General features: G+C 49.5%; 1 protein-coding gene and 1 long non-coding RNA gene across 5 annotated transcripts in view; one reads left to right on the top strand and one right to left on the bottom strand.

The window, feature by feature from the left end:
* Positions 1-2,717: 2,717 nt before the first annotated feature.
* On the top strand, positions 2,718-3,772 carry LOC122453094. 2 transcript variants are annotated; one of them, XR_006272946.1, is made up of 2 exons: positions 2,718-3,298; positions 3,501-3,772. It is a non-coding gene; the product is annotated as an uncharacterized LOC122453094 (long non-coding RNA). The 2 variants fall into 2 exon arrangements; XR_006272947.1 differs by having other exon boundaries at positions 2,718-3,385.
* An 8,238-nt stretch (positions 3,773-12,010) lies between these two features.
* LOC122453092 (proto-oncogene tyrosine-protein kinase receptor Ret-like) overlaps positions 12,011-22,209 on the bottom strand; it is a 30,319-nt gene continuing 20,120 nt past the window's right edge. For 2 of the 3 annotated variants that reach the window (XM_043486946.1, XM_043486945.1), the window contains 4 exons: positions 18,468-18,731; positions 16,378-16,665; positions 13,771-14,012; positions 12,017-12,481 (listed from right to left, as the gene is read on the bottom strand). In XM_043486946.1, coding sequence (XP_043342881.1) covers positions 12,074-12,481; positions 13,771-14,012; positions 16,378-16,665; positions 18,468-18,731 — 1,202 coding nt within the window. In that variant the 3' untranslated portion in view covers positions 12,017-12,073. Of the gene's footprint in view, positions 12,482-13,770; positions 14,013-16,377; positions 16,666-18,467; positions 18,732-22,209 lie in introns of all 3 variants that reach the window. The other variant, XM_043486947.1, reaches the window with a different exon arrangement.

Genomic DNA, 22,209 nt, shown 5'->3' with positions numbered 1-22,209 from the left:
GTGTTCTCCTCGTTTTTGTATTTTGCTTTTTTTTTCTTGCTCCTCGTATTCTTCTCCCCTGTTTCTTCACCTCGGGTTTTTCACACTTCACTTGCTCCTCGTAGTGGCATACTGTTGATCCTCCTCTGATTTTCGCCCCTTGTGTTCTCCTCGTTTTTGTATTTTGCTTTTTTTTCCTTGCTCCTCGTATCTTTTCTCCCCTGTTTTCTTCACATCAGCTTTTTCACACTCTCTTTACTTCCTCGTAGTGGCATACTGTTGATCCTCCTCTTGATTTTCGCCCCTTGTGTTCTCCTCGTTTTTGTATTTTGCTTTTTTTTCCTTGCTCCTCGTATTCTTCTCCCCTGTTTCTTCGCGTCGGGTTTTTCACACTTCTCTTACTCCACCTAGTGCCACACTTTTGATCCTCCTCTGATTTTCGCCCCTTGTGTTCTCCTCGTTTTTGTATTTTCCTTTTTTTTTCTTACTCCTCGTATTCTTCTCCCCTGTTTCTTCGCCTCGGGTTTTTCACACTTCTCTTACTCCACCTAGTTCCACACTTTTGATCCTCCTCTGATTTTCGCCCCTTGTGTTCTCCTCGTTTTTGTATTTTGCTTTTTTTTTCTTGCTCCTCGTATTCTTCTCCCCTGTTTCTTCACCTCGGGTTTTTCACACTTCTCTTGCTCCTCGTAGTGGCATACTGTTGATCCTCCTCTGATTTTCGCCCCTTGTGTTCTCCTCGTTTTTGTATTTTGGCTTTTTTCTTGCTCCTCGTTATTTCTTCTCCCGGTTTCTTCGCCTCGGGTTTTTCACACTTCTCTTACTCCTCGTAGTGGCATACTGTTGATCCTCCTCTGATTTTCGCCCCTTGTGTTCTCCTCGTTTTTGTATTTTGCTTTTTTTTCTCTCCCCCTCTATTCTTCTCCCCTGTTTCTTCACCTCAGCTTTTTCACACTTCTCTTGCTCCTCGTAGTGGCATACTGTTGATCCTCCTCTGATTTTCGCCCCTTGTGTTCTCCTCGTTTTTGTATTTTGCTTTTTTTTTCTTGCTCCTCGTATTCTTCTCCCCTGTTTCTTCGCCTCGGGTTTTCCACACTTCTCTTACTCCACCTAGTGGCATAGTGTTGATCCTCCTCTGATTTTCGCCCCTTGTGTTCTCCTCGTTTTTGTATTTTGCTTTTTTTTTCTTGCTCCTCGTATTCTTCTCCCCTGTTTCTTCGCCTCGGGTTTTTCACACTTCTCTTACTCCACGTAGTGCCACACTTTTGATCCTCCTCTGATTTCGCCCCTTGTGTTCTCCTCGTTTTTGTATTTTGCTTTTTTTTTCTTGCTCCTCGTATTCTTCTCCCCTGTTTCTTCGCCTCGAGGTTTTCACACTTCTCTTACTCCACGTAGTGCCACACTTTTGATTCTCCTCTGATTTTCGCCCCTTGTGTTCTCCTCGTTTTTGTATTTTGCTTTTTTTTTCTTGCTCCTCGTATTCTTCTCCCCTGTTTCTTCGCCTCGGGTTTTTCACACTTCTCTTACTCCACGTAGTGGCATACTGTTGATCCTCCTCTGATTTTCGCCCCTTGTGTTCTCCTCGTTTTTGTATTTTGCTTTTTTTTTCTTGCTCCTCGTATTCTTCTCCCCTGTTTCTTCACCTCGGGTTTTTCACACTTCTCTTACTCCACGTAGTGCCACACTTTTGATCCTCCTCTGATTTTCGCCCCTTGTGTTCTCCTCGTTTTTGTATTTTGCTTTTTTTTTCTTGCTCCTCGTATTCTTCTCCCCTGTTTCTTCGCCTCGGGTTTTTCTCACTTCTCTTACACCACGTAGTGCCACACTTTGGATCCTCCTCTGATTTTCGCCCCTTGTGTTCTCCTCGTTTTTGTATTTTGCTTTTTTTTTCTTGCTCTTCGTATTCTTCTCCCCTGTTTCTTCACATTAGCATTTTCACACTTCTCTTACTCCTCGTAGTGCCATACTGTTGATCCTCCTCTGATTTTCGCCCCTTGTGTTCTCCTCGTTTTTGTATTTTGCTTTTTTTTTCTTGCTCCTCGTATTCTTCTCCCCTGTTTCTTCGCCTCGGGTTTTTCAAACTTCTCTTACTCCACGTAGTGGCATACTGTTGATCCTCCTCTGATTTTCGCCCCTTGTGTTCTCCTCGTTTTTGTATTTTGCTTTTTTTTTCTTGCTCCTCGTATTCTTCTCCCCTGTTTCTTCGCCTCGGGTTTTTCACACTTCTCTTCCTCCTCGTAGTGGCATACTGTTGATCCGAGCCAATCCCTGGTGCCACTTCCCTCACCCCAGTTCATGGAATTCCCAATACAAAGGCAGAGTGCGGCTGTGCAGAGTGAGATGGTCATGTCGTCTCCTGGTAGGGGGCAGGGCAGACTGGGGGCAGGGGGCGGGGCGGGCACGAACCTTTATCCTTAATCCAGGCCTCTTGGACTTCTTGAAATTAGGGAGAAACCAGGATTTTTACCTTGACACTTAGGAAGAGCCCTCCACAGACAGGGGTGGGAAGAAGATATGCCAAAGCCAAACAAAATTATTTTCAATAATGGAACTTGAGGAAGTAAAGTTGGAATGAATGTGTCCTAAATTCAGATTCTATGAAGGGTCTGGCTAGGGGTGGGAAGTGAAGGGAGCAGTGGAAACTGTGACAAATAGTAGCCTCCCAGCTGGCTCTGAAGGACCTCTTACCATAGACAATGTAACCTGTAGGAATAAGAGTGCCAGCATGCCAGGGCTTTTTAAGGGATGTTTAGCCCTCTGGTGGTTTCATCCTTAAATTGACACAGTTACTGAAAGTTGTCATTTCTCCAAACATGGAAGGCAAGATGCATGGACTGGGCCCCTTGGAATAAAACCCAACCTTGGTGTATCATTTGGGCACATCCTATGATTTGCCCTAAACAGAGGTAATAGCTGATGCCTACAGACAGCTTTCCTAGAACAGTGCTGAGAACCAGCCAGAAACACACTGGAAGCATTCTTGACACCTTTAACCAGGGCAGTGGAAGTAGCCGGTCCTCACAAATCATCCTGCTTGGGAGCTGAAGCCTCTAGCAGCATCTTATGCAAAACCCACACCGATGACTCAGATTTCTTGGTCCTGACTTGATATTGGAGATGGCAGGAGTGCCTGGAGGGAAGCCAGAAAGTGTGGAGCAGATGGGGAATGTGTCTTGGCCTTCCCACATGAGTCACGGGACTGCAATCCCAGAGCCTCAGGTTTTATAAACAGGCCTGTTCTCCAGTGCTGGGCCTGGTGCCCCTAGCGCTGCAGAGAGAGGACCAGAACAATGAGGGAACACATTTCTGCCTCCAAGAGGTGATTTTCTGTGATGAGGACCAGAGGCTGGGGGAACTCATGCTGACAGACCTGGCCAGGGGCTCAGATCTGGCGAGAGGTTGATAGGTGCGGGGTGGGACTCGGCTGGGGCTTCTGCTATCAGGCAGGGCGGGGGTGGGGGGGGGGGGGCATGTCCAGCAATGACCTGCTCCAGGAGTGACCAGGTCTCTCTCCCTTCCAGGACTACTTGGACCTGGCCGTGTCCACCCCATCCGACTCACTGTTGTATGATGATGGCCTGTCAGAGGAGGAGACACCCCTGGGGGACTGTAATAATGTTCCCCTCCCTCGCCCCCTCCCCTCCACATGGATTGAAAACAAACTCTATGGTAGAATTTCACATGCATTTACTAGATTCTAGCCACGTTGTTCCTGCTCTCTGCACTGTCCTTACTCTCTGTAATGCTTTTTAAGAGTGTTTCTGGTTTGAATGAAACCAAAGTCTGCTCTGAACCTTTTTGTTTGTAAATGTCTGACTTTGCATCCATTTACATTTAGGCATTTTTTTTAAAACTATGTTTTTTTTAAAGGATGTGAAAATATGTGTGATGATCACATTGCCCAGCAGCTTAAGATGATAGAGGAGAGGGCGGGGCAGAACTCTCAGGGGATTTTTTTTTTTTTGGCTCCTCGCATTTTTCACACCTTTTCATGCTCCTCGCATTTTTCACACCTTTTCATGCTCCTCGTCTTTTTTTTTTTTTTTGCTCCTCGTATTTTTCTCCCCTTTTCCTGCTCCTGGGATTTTTCACACTTTTCTTGCTCCTCGTATTTTCACACTTTTGATGCTCCTGTTATTTTTCACACTTTTCTGCTCCTCGTATTTTTCTGTTTTTTTTTTTTTTTTTTTGCTCTTCGTATTTTTCTCCCCTTTTCCTGCTCCTGGGATTTTTCACACTTTTCTTGCTCCTCGTATTTCCACACTTTTGATCCTCCTCTTATTTTTCCCCCTTGTCTGCTCCTTGACTTTTTCTTTTCTTTTTTTTTTCGCTCCTCGTATTGTTCTCCCCTTTTTCTTCTCCTCGTGTTTTTCCCACTTTTCCTGCTCCTCGTATTTCCACACTTTTGATCCACCTCTTATTTTCCCCCCTTTTCTGCTCCTCGTATTTTTCTTTTTCTTTTTGCTCCTCGTATTGTTCTCCCCTTTTTCTTCTCCTCGTGTTTTTCCCACTTTTCCTGCTCCTCGTATTTCCACACTTTTGATCCTCCTCTTATTTTCCCCCCTTGTCTGCTCCTCGTATTTTTCTTTTTCTTTTTGCTCCTCGTATTGTTCTCCCCTTTTTCTTCTCCTCGTGTTTTTCCCACTTTTCGTGCTCCAAGTATTTCCACACTTTTGATCCTCCTCTTATTTTTCCCCCTTGTCTGCTCCTCGAATTTTTCTTTTCTTTTTTTTTTTTGCTCCTCGTATTGTTCTCCCCTTTTTCTTCTCCTCGTGTTTTTCCCACTTTTCTTGCTCCTCATATTTCCACACTTTTGATCCTCCTCTTATTTTCCCCCCTTTTCTGCTCCTCGTATTTTCTTTTTTTTTTCTTTTTTGCTCCTCGTATTGTTCTCCCCTTTTTCTTCTCCTCGTGTTTTTCCCACTTTTCTTGCTCCTCGTATTTCCACACTTTTGATCCTCCTCTTATTTTTCCCCCTTGTCTGCTCCTTGACTTTTTCTTTTCTTTTTTTTTTTGCTCCTCGTATTGTTCTCCCCTTTTTCTTCTCCTCGTGTTTTTCCCACTTTTCTTGCTCCTCGTATCTCCACACTTTTGATCCTCCTCTTATTTTCCCCCATTGTCTGCTCCTCGTATTTTTCTTTTTTTTTTTGCTCCTCGTATTGTTCTCCCCTGTTTCTTCGCCTCGTGTTTTTCCCACTTTTCTTGATCCTCATATTTCCACACTTTTGATCCTCCTCTTATTTTCCCCCCTTTTCTGCTCCTCGTATTTTCTTTTTTTTTTCTTTTTTGCTCCTCGTATTGTTCTCCCCTTTTTCTTCTCCTCGTGTTTTTCCCACTTTTCTTGCTCCTCGTATTTCCACACTTTTGATCCTCCTCTTATTTTCCCCCCTTGTCTGCTCCTCGTATTTGTCTTTTATTTTTATTTTTTTGCTCCTCGTATTGTTCTCCACTTTTTCTTCTCCTCGTGTTTTTCACACTTCTCTTACTCCTCGTAGTGGCATACTGTTGATCCTCCTCTGATTTTCGCCCCTTGTGTTCTCCTCGTTTTTGTATTTTGCTTGTTTTTTCTTGCTCCTCGTATTCTTCTCCCCTGTTTCTTCACATCAGCTTTTTCACAGTTCTCTTACTCCTCGTAGTGGCATACTGTTGATCCTCCTCTGATTTTCGCCCCTTGTGTTCTCCTCGTTTTTGTATTTTGCTTTTTTTTATTTGCTTCTCGTATTCTTCTCCCCTGTTTCTTCGCATCAGCATTTTCAGACTTCTCTTACTCCACGTAGTGGCATACTGTTGATCCTCCTCTGATTTTCGCCCCTTGTGTTCTCCTCGTTTTTGTATTTTGCTTTTTTTTTCTTGCTCCTCGTATTCTTCTCCCCTGTTTCTTCGCATCAGCATTTTCACACTTCTCTTACTCCACGTAGTGGCATACTGTTGATCCTCCTCTGATTTTTGCCCCTTGTGTTCTCCTCGTTTTTGTATTTTGCTTTTTTTTCCTTGCTCCTCGTATTCTTCTCCCCTGTTTCTTCACATCAGCTTTTTCACACTTCTCTTACTCCTCGTAGTGGCATACTGTTGATCCTCCTCTGATTTTCGCCCCTTGTGTTCTCCTCGTTTTTGTATTTTGCTTTTTTTTTCTTGCTCCTCGTATTCTTCTCCCCTGTTTCTTCGCCTCGGTTTTTCCACACTTCTCTTACTCCACGTAGTGGCATACTGTTGATCCTCCTCTGATTTTCGCCCCTTGTGTTCTCCTCGTTTTTGTATTTTGCTTTTTTTTTCTTGCTCCTCGTATTCTTCTCCCCTGTTTCTTCGCCTCGGGTTTTTCACACTTCTCTTACTCCACGTAGTGGCATACTGTTGATCCTCCTCTGATTTTCGCCCCTTGTGTTCTCCTCGTTTTTGTATTTTGCTTTTTTTTTCTTGCTCCTCGTATTCTTCTCCCGTTTCTTCACATCAGCTTTTTCACAGTTCTCTTACTCCTCGTCGTGGCTTACTGTTGATCCTTCTCTGATTTTCGCCCCTTGTGTTCTCCTCGTTTTTGTATTTTGCTTTTTTTTTCTTGCTCCTCGTATTCTTCTCCCCTGTTTCTTCACCTCAGGTTTTTCACACTTCTCTTACTCCTCGTAGTGGCCTACTGTTGATCCTCTCTGATTTTCGCCCCTTGTGTTCTCCTCGTTTTTGTATTTTGCTTTTTTTTCCTTGCTCCTCGTATTCTTCTCCCCTGTTTCTTCGCCTCGGGTTTTTCACACTTCTCTTACTCCACGTAGTGCCACACTTTTGATCCTCCTCTGATTTCGCCCCTTGTGTTCTCCTCGTTTTTGTATTTTGCTTTTTTTTTCTTGCTCCTCGTATTCTTCTCCCCTGTTTCTTCGCATCGGCATTTTCACACTTCTCTTACTCCACGTAGTGGCATACTGTTGATCCTCCTCTGATTTTCGCCCCTTGTGTTCTCCTCGTTTTGTATTTTGCTTTTTTTTTCTTGCTCCTCGTATTCTTCTCCCCTGTTTCTTCGCCTCGGGTTTTTCACACTTCTCTTACTCCACGTAGTGGCATACTGGTGATCCTCCTCTGATTTTCGCCCCTTGTGTTCTCCTCGTTTTTGTATTTTGCTTTTTTTTTCTTGCTCCTCGTATTCTTCTCCCCTGTTTCTTCGAATCAGCATTTTCACACTTCTCTTACTCCACGTAGTGGCATACTGTTGATCCTCCTCTGATTTTCGCCCCTTGTGTTCTCCTCGTTTTTGTATTTTGCTTTTTTTTTCTTGCTCCTCGTATTCTTCTCCCCTGTTTCTTCGCCTCGGGTTTTTCACACTTCTCTTACTCCACGTAGTGGCATACTGTTGATCCTCCTCTGATTTTCGCCCCTTGTGTTCTCCTCGTTTTTGTATTTTGCTTTTTTTTTCTTGCTCCTCGTATTCTTCTCCCCTGTTTCTTCGCCTCGGGTTTTTCACACTTCTCTTACTCCACGTAGTGGCATACTGTTGATCCTCCTCTGATTTTCGCCCCTTGTGTTCTCCTCGTTTGTGTATTTTGCTTTTTTTTTCTTGCTCCTCGTATTCTTCTCCCCTGTTTCTTCGCATCAGCATTTTCACACTACTCTTACTCCACGTAGTGGCATACTGTTGATCCTCCTCTGATTTTCGCCCCTTGTGTTCTCCTCGTTTTTGTATTTTGCTTTTTTTTTCTTGCTCCTCGTATTCTTCTCCCCTGTTTCTTCACCTCGGCTTTTTCCCACTTCTCTTACTCCTCGTAGTGCCATACTTTTGATCCTCCTCTGATTTTCGCCCCTTGTGTTCTCCTCGTTTTTGTATTTTGCTTTTTTTTTCTTGCTCCTCGTATTCTTCTCCCCTGTTTCTTCGCCTTCGGTTTTTCACACTTCTCTTACTCCACGTAGTGCCACACTTTTGATCCTCCTCTGATTTTCGCCCCTTGTGTTCTCCTCGTTTTTGTATTTTGCTTTTTTTTCTTGCTCCTCGTATTCTTTTCCGCTGTTTCTTCGCCTCGGGTTTTTCACACTTCTCTTGCTCCTCGTTCTGGCATACTGTTGATCCTCCTCTGATTTTCGCCCCTTGTGTTCTCCTCGTTTTTGTATTTTGCTTTTTTTTCTTTGCTCCTCGTATTCTTCTCCCCTGTTTCTTCGCCTCGGGTTTTTCACACTTCTCTTGCTCCTCGTAGTGGCATACTGTTGATCCTCCTCTGATTTTCGCCCCTTGTGTTCTCCTCGTTTTTGTATTTTGCTTTTTTTTTCTTGCTCCTCGTATTCTTCTCCCCTGTTTCTTCGCCTCGGGTTTTCCACACTTCTCTTACTCCACGTAGTGGCATACTGTTGATCCTCCTCTGATTTTCGCCCCTTGTGTTCTCCTCGTTTTTGTACTTTGCTTTTTTTTTCTTGCTCCTCGTATTCTTCTCCCCTGTTTCTTCGCCTCGGGTTTTTCACACTTCTCTTACTCCACGTAGTGGCATACTGTTGATCCTCCTCTGATTTTCGCCCCTTGTGTTCTCCTCGTTTTTGTATTTTGCTTTTTTTTTCTTGCTCCTCGTATTCTTCTCCCCTGTTTCTTCGCCTGAGGTTTTTCACACTTCTCTTACTCCACGTAGTGCCACACTGTTGATCCTCCTCTGATTTTCACCCCTTGTGTTCTCCTCGTTTTTGTATTTTGCTTTTTTTTTCTTGCTCCTCGTATTCTTCTCCCCTGTTTCTTCGCCTCGGGTTTTTCACACTTCTCTTACTCCACGTAGTGGCATACTGTTGATCCTCCTCTGATTTTCGCCCCTTGTGTCTCCTCGTTTTTGTATTTTGCTTTTTTTTTCTTGCTCCTCGTATTCTTCTCCCCTGTTTCTTCGCCTCGGGTTTTTCACACTTCTCTTACTCCACGTAGTGGCATACTGTTGATCCTCCTCTGATTTTCGCCCCTTGTGTTCTCCTCGTTTTTGATTTGTGCTTCTTTTTTCTTGCTCCTCGTATTCTTCTCCCCTGTTTCTTCGCTCGGGTTTTTCACACTTCTCTTACTCCACGTAGTGGCATACTGTTGATCCTCCTCTGATTTTCGCCCCTTGTGTTCTCCTCGTTTTTGTATTTTGCTTTTTTTTTCTTGCTCCTCGTCTTCTTCTCCCCTGTTTCTTCGCCTCGGGTTTTTCACACTTCTCTTACTCCACGTAGTGGCATACTGTTGATCCTCCTCTGATTTTCGCCCCTTGTGTTCTCCTCGTTTTTGTATTTTCTTTTTTTTTCTTGCTCCTCGTATTCTTCTCCCCTGTTTCTTCGCCTCGGGTTTTTCACACTTCTCTTACTCCACGTAGTGCCACACTTTTGATCCTCCTCTGATTTTCGGCCCTTGTGTTCTCCTCGTTTTTGTATTTTGCTTTTTTTTTTCTTGCTCCTCGTATTCTTCTCCCCTGTTTCTTCGCCTCGGGTTTTTCACACTTCTCTTACTCCCCGTAGTGCCACACTTTTGATCCTCCTCTGATTTTCGCCCTTGTGTTCTCCTCGTTTTGTATTTTGCTTTTTTTCTTTCTTGCTCCTCTTATTCTTCTCCCCTTTTCTTCGCCTCGAGTTTTTCACACTTCTCTTGCTTCTCGTAGTGCCACACTGTTGATCCTCCTCTGATTTTCGCCCCTTGTGTTCTCCTCGTTTTTGTATTTTCCTTTTTTTTTCTTGCTCCTCGTATTCTTCTCCCCTGTTTCTTCGCCTCGGGTTTTTTCACACTTCTCTTACTCCACGTAGTGGCATACTGTTGATCCTCCTCTGATTTTCGCCCCTTGTGTTCTCCTCGTTTTTGTATTTTGCTTTTTTTTTCTTGCTCCTCGTATTCTTCTCCCCTGTTTCTTCGCCTCGCGTTTTTCACACTTCTCTTACTCCACGTAGTGCCACACTTTTGATCCTCCTCTGATTTTCGCCCCTTGTGTTCTCCTCGTTTTTGTATTTTGCTTTTTTTTCTTGCTCCTCGTATTCTTCTCCCCTGTTTCTTCGCCTCGGGTTTTTCACTTCTCTTTCTCCTCGTAAGTGGCATACCTGTTTGAATTCTCCTCCTGATGTTTGCCCCTTGTGTTCTCCTCGTTTTGTATTTTGCTTTTTTTTTTGCTCCTTCGTATTCTTCTCCCCTGTTTCTTCGCCTCGGGTTTTTCACACTTCTCTTACTCCACCTAGTGCCACACTTTTGATCCTCCTCTGTTTTTCGCCCTTGTGTTCTCCTCGTTTTTGTATTTTGCTTTTTTTTCTTGCTCCTCGTATTCTTCTCCCCTGTTTCTTCGCCTCGGGTTTTTCACACTTCTCTTACTCCACGTAGTGCCACACTTTGGATCCTCCTCTGATTTTCGCCCCTTGTGTTCTCCTCGTTTTTGTATTTTGCTTTTTTTTTCTTGCTCCTCGTATTCTTCTCCCCTGTTTCTTCACATCAGCTTTTTCACACTTCTCTTACTCCTCGTAGTGGCATACTGGTGATCCTCCTCTGATTTTCGCCCCTTGTGTTCTCCTCGTTTTTGTATTTTGCTTTTTTTCTTGCTCCTCGTATTCTTCTCCCCTGTTTCTCCGCCTCGGGTTTTTCACACTTCTCTTGCTCCTCGTAGTGGCATGCTGTTGATCCTCCTCTGATTTTCGCCCCTTGTGTTCTCCTCGTTTTTGTATTTGGCTTTTTTTTTCTTGCTCCGCGTATTCTTCTCCCCTGTTTCTTCGCCTCGGGTTTTCACACTTCTCTTACTCCACCTAGTGCCACAGTTTTGATCCTCCTCTGATTTTCGCCCCTTGTGTTCTCCTCGTTTTTGTATTTTGCTTTTTTTTTCTTGCTCCTCGTATTCTTCTCCCCTGTTTCTTCGCCTCGGGTTTTTCACACTGCTCTTACTCCACGTAGTGGCGTATGGTTGATCCTCCTGTGATTTTCGCCCCTTGTGTTCTCCTCGTTTTTGAATTTTGCTTTTTTTTCTTGCTACTCGTATTCTTCTCCCCTGTTTCTTCGCCTCGGGTTTTTCACACTTCTCTTGCTCCTCGTAGTGGCATACTGTTGATTCTCCTCTGATTTTCGCCCCTTGTGTTCTCCTCGTTTTTGTATTTTGCTTTTTTTTTCTTGCTCCTCGTATTCTTCTCCCCTGTTTCTTGGCCTCGGGTTTTTCACACTTCTCTTACTCCACCTAGTGCCACACTTGTGATCCTCCTCTGATTTTCGCCCCTTGTGTTCTCCTCGTTTTTGTATTTTGCTTTTTTTTCCTTGCTCCTCGTATTCTTCTCCCCTGTTTCTTCCCTCGGGTTTTTCACACTTCTCTTACTCCACGTAGTGCCACACTTTTGATCCTCCTCTGATTTTCGCCCCTTGTGTTCTCCTCGTTTTTGTATTTTGCTTTTTTTTCCTTGCTCCTCGTATTCTTCTCCCCTGTTTCCTCACCTCGGGTTTTTCACACTTCTCTTGCTCCTCGTAGTGGCATACTGTTGATCCTCCTCTGATTTTCGCCCCTTGTGTTCTCCTCGTTTTTGTATTTTGCTTTTTTTTTCTTGCTCAGCTGTCACCGTGTGCCAAGGCTAAGATCCCCATTTAGTGGAGAACAGAGGAGGCGAGGATCTCTGGGTGCACGTGGCATACAAAGGGAGTGTGCAGGGGCAAGGATGACATTTTCCCTTGCACAGAACAGAGGTCATCAGAGCTTGGTGAGGAAGAAGACAGGAAATAGGACTGGGTCAGGCAGAAAGGGGTAAAGGCACCAGTGATCCTGGGTTCCCCAGAAGCGGGCCTCCAAACAAGGATCCAAGCACAAGTGGCATATTTGAAAGGTGATCCTACAAAACACAGGCAGGAGAGCAGGCGAGGGAGGTGGGGAGGTTTGGCAACTGGCGAGGACACCCCATCCTGCAGGTGAGCCCTGGGGGTACGTGGTGCTTAGCCCTGAGGGTGGGCACATTTCAGAAGTCAGACAGGACAGTCATCCCAGAACCCTCCAATCTGAGGGCACAGAGCTGCTACTGGACATCAACTCCTGTTAGTGGAGAGTTGCTGGGGAGGGTCAAGGATCCCTGGACACTTGGGCACCTAGGAGGTTGCAGTGAGCCCTGGCGTGGTCAGCACAGGGTAGTGTGGTGGGGGTCCTGCCAGGGTCAGCCTTGGCCTTGGGGCAGTTCAGAGAGAAAGGACAGCCTGTAAACACCCACCAAGGTGGCCAAGGTGAGCCCAGCAGAGACAAAGGCTGGGAAGAGGGTTGGAAGGGGTGGCCACCTGGGGCTGAGAGGGCCAGGACAGGTGTCTACTTGTGCAGGGTGCTGCCCTGCCCAAGGAAAGCAGGTCGCCAGTTCCCCAGGGGGCCCTGTCAGGCCACACTGGTCCCCTCTTACTGTAGTCATGCACGGTTGCCCGCACAAAGCTGCCGTTGGCCTGGGCCAAGGTCTCATTGGGCATGTGCTCCACTCGGAAGGTCTGGAGGGCCTTGGCATCCCCAGAGAGCAGCGTGTTCGTGTACCGTCTCAGGAGCTCCCCGGAGGCTGGCACCACGTCTGCATCGAAGACACGTAACGTGGCTACCACTGTGCCCTGCAGAGAATACGGGGGCCAGTCAGGGCCCCGAAAGCCAGAGCCCATAGGAGGGCATGTGCCCCGCAGGTGGATCAGGTGTGTGCGGTCAGAGCTGGCTCCAGGGACAGACTGACCAGGGTTCAAGCTGCAAGGGGCCCCCAGCCAGCCTGCTTGTCACCCTTCCTGGGCCACTGCACCTCACCTCTGCAACAGGTGCAATGGCATCTCCAGACTTCCCATGATTATGGGTTAGAACAGATGCCCTGGTGCTCTGTGGAAGACCTCATTCAGGTCCCCACAGGGCAGAGTGGGCACCCCCACTCTCCTTCCAGGAAGCTGGGCCCCGCACAGTGGAGAAGTTAGCTCAACGTCATGCAGTGACAGATGACAGAGCTGGGACCTAAGCACAGTGTCCACCAGAATGCTCTCCTACAGCTTCTTCTGTACCCCAGGCTAGATGGGGTCATGAGGGGGGTTCTGAGTAAAGCCACATGTCATCTCTGCTCTCACTCCTGGCCAGGCTCCACAGTGTTACCATGGAGCTGCCCTGCCAGGCTCATGGGACATTTCCCTACTCCATGTGCTTTCCTCTTGCCCATCCATCCACAAAACCTGCTCCCTGGGTGTCCAGAGAAGCAGACAACCACAGCATATCCGACCCCGACCCTCCCCTTGCTCCCGCCAGCCTGCCGGCTGCAGGACAGCCCAGGGCCCAGCAGGTGGCAGTCACTCTCCGCCTGCACGGGCAAGAGGAAGGCGGGGCCCCGATGGGAGGGGCGGCGCAGGGACACCCCTGCCGGATCCACTGTCCTGTCTTCCTCCACTCCGGGGTACCCTCCCTGAACTCACTGGCCCTCCCTTGAGGGGCTGACAGCCCGAAGAAGGGAACGCCCTCCTGGCAGATGTCTTCTCCGTCTCCTCGGGGCAGTGTGCCCCGCCTCTGCAGTACCACAGTTGTGCCCCTCTGATGCGAGCCCTGATGGTTGAGTCAGAGGCTGGGCACCCTTACCCTCAACCCCACCGGCACCCCAACCCCTCCCCTCACCCGCTTCCCAGGGCAGAGGTCAGCTCGGGGCCAGCGGGGCTGGTCCTCTCTCCTCCTCAGCTGTCCTGGAAACCAACAAAACCCCAACAGACAGACTGATGGACAAATGAAAGACGAATAACCACAGTGATGGTCAGCCACATGTCTGGATGGCTAGATGGACAGCTGAATAGACCGAGGAACAAATGACGAATGGAGAGACCCAGATGCCCAACAAAGAGATGACAGACACTAGACAAGCACCAGACAAACGCATAGGCACCTCCTTCCGCTTGAACTCCACCACTGCGCTGGCACTGTCGACGCCCCCGAAGAAGGTGGGCGCAGAGTCGTCCTCGTCATACACGGTCACAGGGAAGGGCACCATCACCTCCTCCTCGCGCATGCCCATGTGAACCGTGCACGCGGCCACCAGCTCATACTTCTCCCGCTGCTCACGGTCCAGGGCCCAGCGCGTGCTCACCTCCAGGCTGTCCGGATCGCAGCGGAAAGGCAGACTCTCACCTGAGCACCAAACAGACCAGCAACCCCAGGATGACCCTGAGCTGAGGGGAGGGTGAGCTGCCTTCCTCAGGGCCCCACAGGGAGCAGTGTGCAAGAGGAGACAGAGCTGGGGTGCATGCTGGGCCTGGGCCGTGGCCCCTCTTCAGCTTCCACAGTGGAGCACAGCCTCCAAGCACAGTTTGCAGTGAAGATTATGCTCTGAGCGTCACTGTGCCTGCAGCCTGCACTGGTGCTGATAGGGAAGAGCAGGGACCAGGAGGTCTGCCTCAGGTCCTCAACCCAATCACCTAGGAGGGCACACCCCTTCACACACCCTGCCTGCCTCCTCTGTGGCGAGGGCTGGCACCAGTCACGCTGCAGGCCCAGAGATCCAGCTCCTAGCGTTTGCTGGTATCTGAAAAACTGTCAGGAATTTTCTTAACTGTGGAAGTAAGACATGCTCATTTTAGAGAATGTGAGAAAAAAGCCACAATTCCACCACTTGAAAACCAACATTGGGGACATCTGGTGTAATTTCATGTTAACACACAAATATTTCTGACTGCCTAGTTTGGATCCCTGCCCTATACACCTGCAGGCTGCGTGGCCTGAGGCTGATGGTTCTGTCTCTGTTCTTCAGCTTCCTCGCCAGAAGATGAAGTGAAGTGAGAGTTGCTCAGTCGTGTCTGACTCTTTGCGACCCCATGGACTATACAGTTCATGGAATTCCCTAGGCCAGAATATTGGAGTGGGTAGCCGTTCCCTTTTCCAAGGGGGTCTTCCCAACCCAGGGATTGAACCCAGGTCTCCCGCACTGCAGGTAGATTTTCTATCAGCTGAGCCACCAGGGAAGCCCCAGAAGATGAGATGCTGTGTGTATTCATCGCCAGACACTGCTGTAAGTTCAATGACTCACTGCAACCTGGTGAGGGGAGGACCAGTAATAACAACATACTCTTCAACCCAAGCCTGTCCTGGAATTCATCCTCCAGAAAGGACCCAGAAAGGGGGAAAAGCTGAATGCTTGAAGGTCAACAGTGACCACCCCATAGCCAACCTCAGGAGGGCTGTCAACTCCACTTGGTGGAAAATCACATCAGAGCCACATATTACATGTGAACTACACATTTCCCTGTATTGCTTATGGTTACAAAAATGGCTTTTCTTTTTAAGCGAAAAAGGCAGCACACTAAACCATATGCTTTGGGGACAACTTTGTACAAAGACATCCATCCCTGTGGCAGGATAAATGAAGGAGCGTGGGAGTGTGAGTGACTACTTTCCTTACACTACTGAGCACTCCTTTAACATTATGACCATGTGTGGGTGCCATCAACCTGGTGGGAATCCAGGCTTCACTTACCAGCCGTCCAGCGTAATAAGTGTCCCCTTTAAGTCCCCTTTAAACTGTCCAATGGCACCTCACACAGCGGCTCAGTTGCCTTCTCTCATCTCCACTCGGATCCAGTGCCCTTCCCCTACCCCAAATCCATGTGGCTTCCCCAGGGCCATCGTGTGGTAGGACTATCTTGTGACAAGGTCCACTGTCCTTACAGTGGCTCAGGCGGAATCCTGGAACCATGCTTGGTCCCCTCGTGAATCTCTCAACACCCCACATTCAACTCCCCAGAAAATCTTGCTGGATCTTCCTGCAAAAACATGCCCAGAATCTGCCTGCTTCTTGTGGCCTAAAGGCTTTCACCCTCAACCCCAGTCCTCATCCTCTCACTCAAGGATGTCTCCTGCCTCTTCATAGTTTTCCTGCTTCCTCCAAACCACTCGCCCCAAATCATTTCGAACACATCAGCCCGACTAACCTTTTAAAGTAAGTTATATCCTGTCAATGACACCCTACCCCCCACCCCTGAAAACACCTTCTATGGCTCCCTAGTCCCCTCATCAGGAAGTCCTGCCCCCTCCCTTGCATTTTTCTGCCCTCAGTAGCCTCTGCCCTCCCCTCCAGCCGCACTTCCCCCTCCGCACTTTTGAATGAGCTCGCCCTGCTTGCTGGGCACCCTCCTTTACCTTGCTCCAGCCACCTGACTTAGGACAGTGGTCTCCACCACTCTGTGCCTTCTCAGCGTTACCTCCCACCTGGCCCCTTCAGAGGCCACCCGACGTCCTTCACGCCTGTGTGGTCTCCACCTGCCCCAGGCGTGGAAGGTCCAGACAGGCAGGATTTGGGCCTGAACTTGTTCACTGTTTCATCCCTGGTCCCTAGAACCATGCCTGGCCTGTGGCCAGCATACATGAGATACACGTGGGCCTCTGAATGAATGGATGGTGGGGTGGTGTAGTCAACTTGGACGGCTCATGTAGAGGAACCGCAGGGCCATGCCTGGCACTCGGCAGGCATCGAGGAAGGCTCCATGCGCCTGGCACTCACCTCCCAGGAGCCTGTAGGCCACGCTGACGTTGGGGCAGAGGAACTGCACGGGCAGCAGGCGGAACTGGTGGAAGGTGCCAGGGGGCCTGTTCTCCCGGATGCGGAAGGACAGGCCTGACTCGGGGAAGCAGAGCTCCCGGGGCTTGAGGGCACCACAAGCCGGGAAGGAGGCGTTGATGATGGAGAAGTACACTCGGGCACAGCCTGGCCACTGGCACTCGCCCTCACGAAGGGATGTGGGTGACAGGAAGACCCGCAGGTAGATGGTAAGCAGCGGGAAGCCGCCGTCTGCAGAGACAAGTCAGGCCCCGCCAGGGTGTCAGCCACACCCGCCCAGCTGGGACCTGAATGGGGAGAGGGCAGGAGCTCGGGGCTGGCGCAAAGCCTAGTCCTCACCAAGGCTAGCAGGGCTCTGCTGGGAACCCCGCCCTGCCCCCTACCTCCTGCTTGCCCCCTATGGCCCTGGACTTGGGATCTGGCAGCCTCAGGGCCCTATGGCTCTGCTCCCTCGTCCTGGGGGGTGCCTCACAGGTCCATCTCTCTGATTATTCCAAGTCTCAGTTCAAATACCCTTCCTCAGAGAGGTGCGCTGAACCCTGGGTCTAAGATGGAGTGCTTCCCCAAGGCAGGCTCTTGGCACCTCAGGTGACCTCCCCTCCCTCCCTCACCCACTACCCCAACCACTTTCTTTCTTTTCTCACTTTTAAAAACACTACAGGGGTGGAATTGGGTGGGAGGGGGGAGAGAGGTTCAAGAGGGAGGGGACATATGTATACCTATGGCTGATTCATTGTGATGTATGGCAGAAGCCAACACAATACTGTAATTATCCCTCAATTAAAAATAAATAAAACACTTATTCTATTCTATTTTTGCCAGTGTTGCTGCTTGTGGGATCTTAGTTCCCTGACCAGGGACTGAACCCAAGACCTCAACAATGAAAGCTCAGAGTCCTAACCACGGGACCCCCAGGGAATTCCATGCCACCCCTGCAGAGACACAGACTTCCCCAGCACCTAGAGAGGGGATTTCTGGCAAATTCCATCATGGAGGCACCATAGCAACCCCCGTCCAACCCATCTGGATCTCAGCTGGGGCGGGGGCTCTTCCTGGGCCTTCTATCTTAGCTCTAGGTAAGTGTCCCCCCGCTACATCTACTCCTCCCATATTCATCAGTTCTCTGCTTCTTATTAGCCTGTCCTCTGTTGCTCCAGTCCCCTGCTGTGGTTAATAATTCTCCGTATAAACTTTCTCTGTTCTAATTACTGTGATTTCTCTCCTGACTAGAGCTGGCAGGTGCATGAGGCTGCTCTCCAATTACAAACAGAACAGGCCTCCTATGAAACTCAGACCCTTGGCAAATTTCACTCTGGCAGTACTGTTCACAGCAGAGTGTCTGCCTCTCAGCACTCACAGGAGCTCAGAGCTGGCGTGAGGGTCCAGGGAGGCCATGTCTATAGAGCAAGAGGTGGGGTTGTGATCACCATTTGGTGCCACAAGGCAGAACTCTGCTCCACAAACAACCTCCTCCCAGTACCAGGGTCACACGTGGCCTTCACTCCAGCTTGGACCCCTGCTCTGAGAAGCCGTCCAGGCCTTCCTCCTGCTCCACTTTCCTCCCCGGCACCAGGCCCCAGTCCTCACCAGGTGCCAAGAGCAGCCTGCTGCTGATGGTAAGGTGGGCTTTCCGTGCAAACAGCTGCTTCTCCACCAAGTTCCAGATCATCCACTAAATCAAGATCTTGGGATGTCTCTAGCCTTTCTTAACTCTTCTCTCACAACCCCACATCTCTGTTAATCCAACTGGAAGACATTTGGAGCCAGCATGGAGAGAGCCCCTCAAGTCCTCCACATAAGTTCTCCAAAATCAACAGCCTCAGGAGGCCTGAGGGTCATCAGTGGTCCTCAAGCTCATCCTGGCTCCCTCACGGGCTGGACAAAGAGGACAGGCCAGCCCCATCTCACTTGCTCCACTCTTACACAGCAGGAGTCGTAGGAGCTGTGTGATGGGCTCTAAGGAAGGACCAGGTGAGGGCGGGGCGGGGTGGGTAATGAGGCATGTGGGGGTGGGGTCAGGGCCGCCCCCTTACTGCGGATGTTGAGCTTCTCCCAGGAGCTGTGGTCCAGGCTCTGGTTAAGGTAGAGAAGCCCCGTGTCCTCCTGGATGCGGACCCAGTCGTTCTCGTGCAGCCGCGTGTGGTAGGCGCTGTAGAGGTGCTGGCCCAGGCGGAAGCTGGGCATCTCCTCTGGCACGTCCTGCAGGGCATGGACATAGAGCAGGGGCGTGCCGGCCGGCTGGTCCACGTATAGCTTCTCCCAGTAAGCGTCCCTGGAGAAGTAGAGTCCCAGCGGGGCTGTGGGAGGCAGGGAAACACGTGAGGGAAGGAGGGACTGAGGGACGACCACGGTGCAGAGCCCAGCAGCCCTCCCAGGCAGATCACCTTTCCCAGCGGCCTAACTTCACATTTTAGTAATAGCTTCCTTGTGGGCCAAAAAAGAAAACTTAGGTCTTTCTCATCTGTATTCCTAAGAACATCAACACACAGTTATCTGTATAGCTAAACACTAGCTGCAAATACACTGCTTTAAAACAGAAAAAGGAGGAAGTGAGGAAGCATAAACAGTTGCAATATCATCCTCGATTACCTGAGATAGATAAGCACGTAAACCACTCGGCTTTCACCCAAGCTTCTGAGCAAATCACCTGGAGCCAGAGTTTTGAAGTGTACAAGACGCTGCCAGACAAGCAGAGCAGGCAGGGGTCCCCAAAGATGAACTAGAGCACTTTATAAGTAACAACATTCGTGCATGCTAAGTCACTTCAGTCGTGTCCAACTCTTTGTAACCCTATGCACTATAGCCCTCCAGTCTCCTCTGTCCTTGGAATCCTCCAGACAAGAATACTGGAGTGGGTTGCCATGCCCTCCTCTAAGAGATCTTACCGACTCAAGGATTGAACCTGCATCACTTACACCTCCTGCATTGGCAGGTGGGTTCTTTACCACTAGTTCCACCTGGGAAGCCCCTGTAAGTAACAAAATCTTCATCTAAAGTCAAACATGCTCCTACCATAGTACCGAAAAATTCCACTCCATTTATCTGAGAAAAATGAAAACATATGTCCGTCAAGTGACTTGTTCACAAATGCTGGGGTTATTCACAGAGCCAAGAACTGGGAAGAACCCAGATGTGTTCCAGCAGGTTATCAGATAACAAACCTCAGTCCATCACACCATGGAACCCTATGCAGTTAGGATGGGGCACAAACTATTGATACACACGACAGCCTGGACACATCTCATAGACATCCTGCCAAGTGGAAGAAGCAGCACAAAAGAATCACATGGCACCGTTCCAGACTGATTTTAGGTGACAGAAATCAAACTGGGTACCAGCTGGGGGTAGGGGAGGTAATAGACTGGAAAAGCAGGGGGCATATTCTGGGAAACATACATGTTTCATATCTTGATGGGGTGTGGGTCACACAGGGACATCCATTTGTCAACAACATACAGCCAAGATTTGTGCATTTCAACGTATGTAATTGTGGCCTAAATTTATCACTGAGAGGCTATGGGTAGAGCTGTAAATGCCATGAGGAAGAGGGATGCTGACCATGGCCACGCTGGGTGAACCAATGGGGCACTCATCCTACTACTCTCTTGACTTGGTGTATGTTCAACATTGTGCATCATAAACAGTTATTTTTAAATAGTAAGAAGTTTTAAAAAGATGGATAAATGGGCAGGTGATGCTTTAAAAAAAAACTGAAAACCTGCCAATATTCTCTACAAAGCATAAAAAATACTAACACACAAAGCAAACATGAGAAACATTGTACTTGTGTGTAAGCGATTGCTCTTTTCAATCAATTTGTTTCCACCTACATTCTGCTTCTCTTGCAGCCACCAAGATGAGTGGTTGGTCCACTCCACACCAGTGGAAGACACCCTGGGGCTGCCTGGGTCCTTGAAGACACACTAGTGTGTGGGAAACAATCAAGAGCCAACTGGAGTCAGGTGAGGAGAACTGGTGAAGACCTTTTGGATCCCAAAGTGGTGAAACAGAAGAAAACTGGAAGGTTGCCAGCACTGTGCCAGGCTTCCCAAGGATGACTTCAAAGGCAACCCGGCTGGGAATGCCAACTTGAAGTGTGCATTGATTGGGTCCCACCCACCCAGTGTGGGTGCCGCCCTGCCAAACAGGCTGGACCACGGAGCCAGCAGGAGAGGGAGGGAACAGGAAGAGAAACAGAGGGAGAGAGAGGGAAGGAGGGAAAAGACAAATGGGGCTAAGGACAAAGGTAAGTAAGGCGGAGAGGATGGAGGGGAGAGATGCTCTGGCCAGTAGTCAAAGGCTACTGCACACCCGGCACTAAAGACAGAGATGGAAGGAGGGGGCTGCAGGTACAGAGCTGACTTATTAGACCTTCGGAAAACTGCTCCCTAGGAGTGCTGTCCCTGGAGTGGGACCCAGAATCACTGGATCTCTGCAGGTGAGGTACTGGGAAGGGCAGCTGAACTCCAAGGAGCTGGCCCTGTGCCCAAGTCAGGCTCTGCGTGTGGCCTTCCTGCCCTGCCACCTCTTGGGGGAAGGGATCCACCCAGAGCATCATGCTGCCTGCCATCCAAGGGGGTGGCAGCTCCAGGAGCCCTAGGAAGAAGTCACTCTGGGGAACTCTGGGGAGGGAGCACTGAGACCTGACTTCCCTTGCCGGGGGTCTCACTGGTAGAGACCACGACAGGAGCCACCCACACATGGCTGGATGCCACCCTCCTGTCCCACAGCCTCCCAACTGGCCACGAGGACATGGGCTGCCTTTCAGATACACTCAGAGTGTTCATTTCTTCGGGATTTAGTAGCCAACCCTAGCAGGGATGGCTGGCAGCTCAGAGAACTGTGTCAGCCCCAAATGGCCTCAAGACTGGCCTTGATGCTTCTGTGAAAAGGCAGCCAATGGCACTAGCTCGGAGCAGGCCTTTTGCAAGCTGGGCAGAGTGACAGGCCACAGCTGACAGATCCTCCTGCACAGCTAGGATGCACTCCACTGGCTCACGCTTCCTGAGAAGTACACAGTTCGGGGTCCCAAAGAGGACCCTACAGCACTGCTCATAGTGCTCTTGTGACAAAGGCAGGAGGGTCCCTGTGGTGTTTCCTCAGCCAACGAGAGGGAAGGGGCAGCTGCTCCCCACCTGTAGTGCACTGAAGCCCCACTTCACTGCCTGGCAGAGTAATAAACCTGGGTCTGCACTCCTCACAGAAATCAGAAGGGCTCCGAGCCCACGGTGGCCCCCTGTCCTGCCCCAGTAAGGCCAGGTCTGGGAAGGCAGATTCAAAGTGGGGGTCAACACCAGGCACAGCCCTGCTGCCCCAAAACAAGTGCCTGATTCATAAGCAGCAGCCCAGCTTCCTTTCCCTCCAACACTCCATGAAGGTTGCAAGTCAAAGAGTCTAGGGGGAGGCCTGGGGTGGGCTGTGGGGGGCTGGGGAAGGAGCGCAGAAGCTGATGCTCACAGCCCTGCGGACAGCAAGAGGAGTGGCTTGCTTTTCCCTCCACTGCCACCTTCTCCAGAGGACCTGGCCCACCGCATTCACCCACCCCGCCTCTCAAAGGTGCAGAGTGGGGTGAGCACGGCCAGGTGGACTCACACAGCACGAGGCCAGGCCCCGTGGCACATGGTGACCCTGCATTTTCTTCGCAGCCCCAGATGGAGCTGCTGATGGGATCACTGCTTTGCAAACAGACACCTGGGCAGGACAGAAAGAAAGTTGTTTGTATGCTCGAGGGCACATGTGCAGCCAGCCAGGGGATTGGGATTTGGAGGGCTGTCT

Source organism: Cervus canadensis, chromosome 14, assembly GCF_019320065.1.
Source record: "Cervus canadensis isolate Bull #8, Minnesota chromosome 14, ASM1932006v1, whole genome shotgun sequence".
Lineage (NCBI taxonomy): Eukaryota > Metazoa > Chordata > Mammalia > Artiodactyla > Cervidae > Cervus > Cervus canadensis.
The sequence above is the reverse complement of the archived record's forward strand: the minus strand, read 5'-3'. Positions and strand labels throughout refer to the sequence as shown.